This window comes from Piliocolobus tephrosceles, chromosome 13 (assembly GCF_002776525.5).
Source record: "Piliocolobus tephrosceles isolate RC106 chromosome 13, ASM277652v3, whole genome shotgun sequence".
NCBI classification, from domain to species: Eukaryota; Metazoa; Chordata; class Mammalia; order Primates; family Cercopithecidae; genus Piliocolobus; species Piliocolobus tephrosceles.
The window spans coordinates 1,201,983-1,207,982 of NC_045446.1; the positions used below are offsets into that span (position 1 = coordinate 1,201,983).

Sequence of the window (6,000 nt, forward strand, 5' to 3'; positions counted from 1 at the left end):
GAGTCAAGCTAAAAGCCGATGGGGCAGGTGGAGTGGATGCTTGACGCGTGAGACGAATGAAGAATTAATTTCCCATAAAAATCAAAGGGCTCTTGCAAATTGGTAAGAAAATGCACACATGTGCGTGCACCAGTATAAAAACAGGAGCAGGAAAGGAGCCCAGAGCAGACCCACACGGTCAGTAAACACGGGTGACGTCCCGCGGGTCACCAGGGTGAGGCCGAGTCTGGGTGAAATTTGAGCACAGCACGTGCACGGAAGGGTGACGTCCACTAAAGCCCAGTGGGAACGCCAGCCAGGCTCTGGGTGCCTGGGTGCTCCTAGGAGGTGGCATCCCCTGTGATAACCTGGGCAGGCTCTGGGTGTCTGGGCGCACCTGGGAGATGGCGTCCCCTGTGATAACCTGGGCCCCACATGATTCCAACATGCCCCAACACGGAATGGGCCCGTGAGTGCACCTGGGGACCTTTGATGGTGGGAGAGGGCCCGGGTTGTGGGCGCCTGGGGCATCTCCAGTGTCAAGACCACAGCTCGGGCCAGGTGGGGCTCAGGGGTGTGGCCGGGCTGTCCTGGGCAGGGGCAAGTACCTGGCTGTGAAAAGAGTGGGGAGAGGAGAAAGGGAGGGTGGGCCGAGGCGGGGAGGGGGACCAGGACCATGCGCCCAGCCGAGGCACATTCCCAGAGCACCCTGCCTGCCTTTTAGGTAGGTCTGGGAAGGAAGGGGCTGCGGGGCCACGGAGGTCCAGGGCAGTGCTGCTTAGGGAGCCACTTGGGGCCCGTCCTGGTGTCCTGGGGTGAACACAGGGCCGGGGCTCAGGTGCAGAGCAGTACCTCAGCAGAGGAGGGGTGCGGGTGGGGGTCTCTGCAGAGGACTGCGGGTGGGGAATATCTGCAGAAGGCTGCAGGTGGGGGGTCTCAGGTCAGGGTGTGCGGGGAATGGCCTTCCTGGGCCATGCAGGGGCCTCGAGGGTACCCTGGCTCCCAGCTGAGGGTGGTTGAAGGCCAGAGGGAGGGGATTTGGGTGCTCTGGGACAGGGGAGAGGGCGAGTGGGGCCACGGAGACCCGAGAAGCCCAAAGGGCTGGCGTGGAGGGAAGACGCAGCTTTGTGGGGGCAGCAGGAGGCCAGCACTGAGCTGTTCCGGACAGCGACCCAGGGGGCGAGGCCGAGTCCGCCCTGGAGTGGGTGGGGCCGCTGCTGTCCAGGATGTGGGAGGAGGCCCCCAACTTGCAGAGTCCAGCCAGGTGCTCGCTGCAGGCTCCCCGGGCAGGTCTGAGCGAGGCTTCTTCTCTCCCGCAGGCCTGGTAAAGCTTGGGGTTCACTGTGTCACCTGCCAGAAGGTGGCCATCAAGATCGTCAACCGGGAGAAGCTCAGCGAGTCTGTGCTGATGAAGGTGGGCGGGGCCGGGGAGGGAGGCGGGGCGGGCGGGGGGGTGGGGGGGGAAATGCCCAGGGGTGGGAGCCAGCGTTGTGGGGACCTGCGGAGCTGAGTGCGGGGGTGTCCTGCAGGCTCCTGGGCAGCCGCACCCCTGCTGGCCCCCTGACAGGGCGCCTTTGCCCTTCTTTCTCCCCTCTGGCCCTGCCTTTCTCCTGCCCCAAGCAGAGTGGGCACCCCGGAGGGGACTGGCTGCAGCTGGGCAGTTGAGTCGCTGCACTGACCTGCTGTACTAGCGGGCAGAGCCTCAGTGTCCCCAGCTAGAATCCAGAGGAGGCCCCTGCCTCAGAGCAGCCCCTCCCCTATCAGGGCCCAGCTTAGCAGAGGGGAGCCCTGCCTTCCTCCTCGTTGGCTCCATGCGGAGGTGTTTGATCACTGTGGGGTCCGGGCAGGCCCCCTGGGTGGAGGACTCCTGGGCTCTGACCCACCTCTCAGTAGGGAGGGGGCTGCCCTAGCTGCTGGGAAGCCTGACCCTGGGTGTAGAGGCAGAGGCTGTGGCTCCCAGTTGCTCCCGGTCCTGCTCACAGTGGGACCTGGGCTGGCATTGTGGGACCCTCCCAGCACTGGGGCCAGCCGAGCCCCCTGCCCTCCCTTCCCCTGCATTCACTCCTTTGTGTGCAGGGCTGTGGGTGGGGCAAGACACTGGGACCAGGGCCAGTGGGAGTAGCTGAGAGAGGAGAGGCCTGTGGAAGCTGCTGACGGTTGGGGACCCTGACATGTTGAGCACCCCCCAGCTGCTGGGGGTATGGAGGAATTAACCAGACTAAACTGGGAAGGCCCAGGGACCCTATGGGGAGGTGTGAGCGGCGTTAAGGGCTGCTGAGGGCTGCTTGGATGGGGCTAGCAGGGTCCGACCCTGCCTTGGAGGAGAAACAGAGACCCTGGGAGTGACCGGGCCAGGACAGCGCCTGGCAGAGAGATCTAGTACAGGGTGTAGCTGGGGAGAGTCTCATGCTGAATTTGGGAGGTGCCTGTGAGCCCCAAGTGAAGGAGGGCCTGGAGATGTGGGGCGGGGGGAGGTGTCCCTGTCACCTGCAAGTGCCGGGCACAGTTGCCCGCCTGGGAGGGAAGGGCTTGGGGACAGGCTGGCCAACTTGCCAGGGCTGGGACCCCATCACAAGACTGGCCCCAGCCCCAAAGCCTCGTCCACCCTGGCTCCTGAGTGCTGGGTCCCCCAGGCTGTGGCGTTGGCTGGCCCCACCACTGACACGACAACTCCTCTGTGCTGGCCGGGGCACCAGGTGCCCGTGGCCAGGCTTGCATGTCTGAGGGAGGAGGCCCTGCCCTCACCTCGGAGCAGGACTGGGTGTTCTGAGGTGCCCTCAGGGGTCACTTCTGTCCCTCCCTGGGGCCCTTCCCACTTGGGGACAGTACCAGCTGGGAGCCTGCAGATGGGGGACACGTGCCCTGACATGGCCTGCACGCCCACTCTATGCCTGGCACACACAGGTCGCTGCCCCCACCTCGTGCTAGTCCTGAGCCCACAGAAGCCTGTCCTGGCCCCTACTCCTGTGAGGCCTCCACCGTGAGGAACGACGGAGCCCAGGCACAGCCTGCCTGGAAGGGCCCTCCATCCGACTAGCTAGGAGCCTGGGAGGCCTCCTTTCCGGCAGCTCCAGGCCCCATTCCTGAGGCTGGGCTCACGGAGAGGAGCAGCACCGAGGCCCAGGCTGCCTGCCTTCCTGGGCAGGGTGGGGAGGGACCTTCCTGCTCCAGGGGACCCCAGTCCTCAGCCCTACAGGCTGCTGTCAGCCCTGGGGCCTGGGCTCCCTCCACTGCAGCTCTCCCTGCCCTCTGCCCTCTCCACTAGCCAGGGCCCCAGCTGAGCAGCCCACATCCCTGTGTCCCCCACAGCTGGCACCAAAGGTGGCGTCTGTGGGGAGAGAAGAGTGCCCCAGCCGTGCGAGCGTGACATACTCTGGTCTCTCCCATGCAGGTGGAGCGGGAGATCGCGATCCTGAAGCTCATCGAGCACCCCCACGTCCTAAAGCTGCACGACGTTTATGAAAACAAAAAATATTTGTAGGTATTGCTGGGTCTGAAGAGCTGGGGTGGCAGAGGTGGGGGCTGTCGCTGCAGGGGCAGGCGGCCGGGGCTTGGGGAGCATTGGGGCTGGAGGCCGGGGGTGCCTACTGCACCCCAGCAGCCCTGGCCCTGCCAGCATGAACACTGCCTAGGTAGGGTCTCCGCCCAGGCCGCTGTGGTCTCTTGTTTCTTGACCAGTCCAGAGACCTGCTCTGTGGGGCTTGCAGAGCCACCAGCCTGAGGCCGGCAAGGGGGAACAGGGCCTTCTGGAGGGGGCATAGGTGTTTCAGGGCAAGGGGCCGGAGCACCTGGCCCTCCCCACATGGCCACGCTGAGCCTCCTAGCCTCTGCCCGGGACTTCCCTAGCCCCACTGAGCCATGTCTCCATCTCTGAGGCTCCCCAACACGAGGCACAGCCATCAGGCTCCCGCCCTGCCTGGACCCTGTCACCCCCACAGCCACTGAGGCCAGCAGAAATCCCCACCCTGTCCCAGGCATGCCTGGCTGTGAACCCCATCCCCCCACACCCAGCCTCAGGGAGCTCCTGGGAGTGGGCACAGCGGTCACGCACGGGGCGGGCTCCTCTGTGCGCTCTGATGGCCTTTCCCATGGATGAGGGCTGCTGCCTGAGGGCTGTCTGGCCTTGAGCCCCACCTGACCCTCGCTGGTCCCAGGGCGGCATCCTGACCTGCCAGGTGATGCCAGCTGGGCGTCTCTGAGGAATCAGGCATGGAGGGGGCAGGGAACATACAGGGCTGGGCTGGGGGGCTGCCCTCAGGGTAAGCTGGCGGAGGGTCTGGCAGAACCAGCCACTCCCCTTCCCCCAGCAGCGACTTCCGCTCAGGCCTGGGTTTCTCGCTCATTCTCATGGGGAGCATGTGCCAGTGGCCAGCTCGTGTGTAGCTGGGGAGAGGAAACCCAGGGGTGGGGTGTGGGGAGCCCGCCTGCCCCGCCATGAGCAGGGACACAGAAACTGTCACCAGAGGCCTGGGGGGCGGGGGCGGTCCTGGCCCTGATGCTGGCAAGGTGGACCGTGACGAGGGGCAAGGCTTCCTCGCTGTGACATGGTGCCGGTGTGGTGGGGTCCTGGGGAGGCCCTTCTTGGAGGGGAGGGTGGGGGAGTGCGGGGAGGACGGGCACCGCGGGCCAAGGCCCAAGGACAGGAAAGAGCCCAAGAGGTGGGCACGGCTGCGCTCGGGGCTTCTACCGAGGTCTGGCCCTGGGTGTTGTCCCACTCCCCTCTGGACACCGTGTGGCCTATGCTGAGCCTTGGGCCTGGCCACCCCCTGCCCAGAATCCCACCCTGTGGCCCCCACCACCTTCCTCTGCCGTGGGAGCTTCACCACCACGACCTCTGCTCCCATCCCCACACTGGAGCCCCGACTCCTGCCAAGACCAGCTCCTGGGGCAGCCGGTGCCCCCGGTCCCCGCTGCACTCTGAGCATGTGCCAAGGCTCCACCCCCTTGTCCAAGGCCCCACCCCTTTGTCCTGTGCAGCCCCTTGACATCACCACGGCCACACCTGGCCCACCACCCTCACAGGCCTCCCCCTGGAGCTGGTTCCGCCTGGGCGCAGCGGCCCCCAGGCAGCTGCATCCAGCATCCCACGGGTCTCTCACCAGGAACCAGCCCCTCAGGACCCTCCATGTGGCTGAGACCCCATGTTGGGGGGTGCTGGGAGCCCGCCAGGGTAGGAAGGGGAGGGCCACACCAACCTTTCCTCACCCCCTCCCCATGGCCTTCTGTCTCCCCCTCACAGCGGCCCAGATGGTCCCTGGGTCCCTGGATGCGGCTGTGTGGTCTCCCTGCTTGGTGCCCATGGCACTGAGGTGCAAGGGGACCACAAGGTGTGAGGGCCAGAGCAGGCAGGGCAGAGCCCCGAGGCCACCCCATGCACTGCGCCTTGGCCCCAGCAACCGCCACACTCAGCCTGCGGGTTCCAAACTCTCCCTGGCTGCTGTGTCCCCAGACCCATCCCTTCACCCGCCCCTCTTCCCCCACCCCACCCCAGGCTCCTTGCAGACTCATCACGGCCCACCCCCAGGAACCCAGATGTTTGAGATCTGCCGTAGTCAGGGCTCCTCTCAGCTGCCTCCCCAGCCAGTGGGAGGATGGGGGTGGCCTGCAGAGAGGCTGGCCAGGAGGTGGCTGTGGGAGGCCCTGGGATGAGGAGGGGAGGCTGGCAGCCACAGCTGGGCGCACTGGTGGCCCCGTCTCCTGCAGGTACCTGGTGCTAGAACACGTGTCAGGTGGTGAGCTTTTCGACTACCTGGTGAAGAAGGGGAGGCTGACGCCTAAGGAGGCTCGTAAGTTCTTCCGGCAGATCATCTCCGCGCTGGACTTCTGCCACAGCCACTCCATATGGTGAGCCCACCCGGTGCCCCCACTCCCCAGGGACCCCAACCCCCAGGATGCCACTGCAGATGCCCCCGTGCCCCAAGGACTACACCCCCTAGTGTGCTATTCCGAGGTGCACCATCCCCCCATTAGCTGCCCCTCAGGCACACCGTCCCCCGGCCATTGTCTACCCCTCGAGGGCAC

General features: G+C 65.9%; 1 protein-coding gene across 7 annotated transcripts in view; it reads left to right on the forward strand.

The window, feature by feature from the left end:
• BRSK2 (BR serine/threonine kinase 2) overlaps window positions 1-6,000 on the forward strand; it is a 64,107-nt gene that overhangs the window by 36,714 nt on the left and 21,393 nt on the right. For 6 of the 7 annotated variants that reach the window (XM_023183480.1, XM_023183479.1, XM_023183481.1 and 3 more), the window contains exons 2-4: window positions 1,299-1,393; window positions 3,371-3,456; window positions 5,683-5,823. In XM_023183480.1, the coding sequence (XP_023039248.1) occupies window positions 1,299-1,393; window positions 3,371-3,456; window positions 5,683-5,823 (322 nt within the window). Of the gene's footprint in view, window positions 1-1,290; window positions 1,394-3,370; window positions 3,457-5,682; window positions 5,824-6,000 lie in introns of those variants that run through there. The other variant, XM_023183484.1, reaches the window with a different exon arrangement.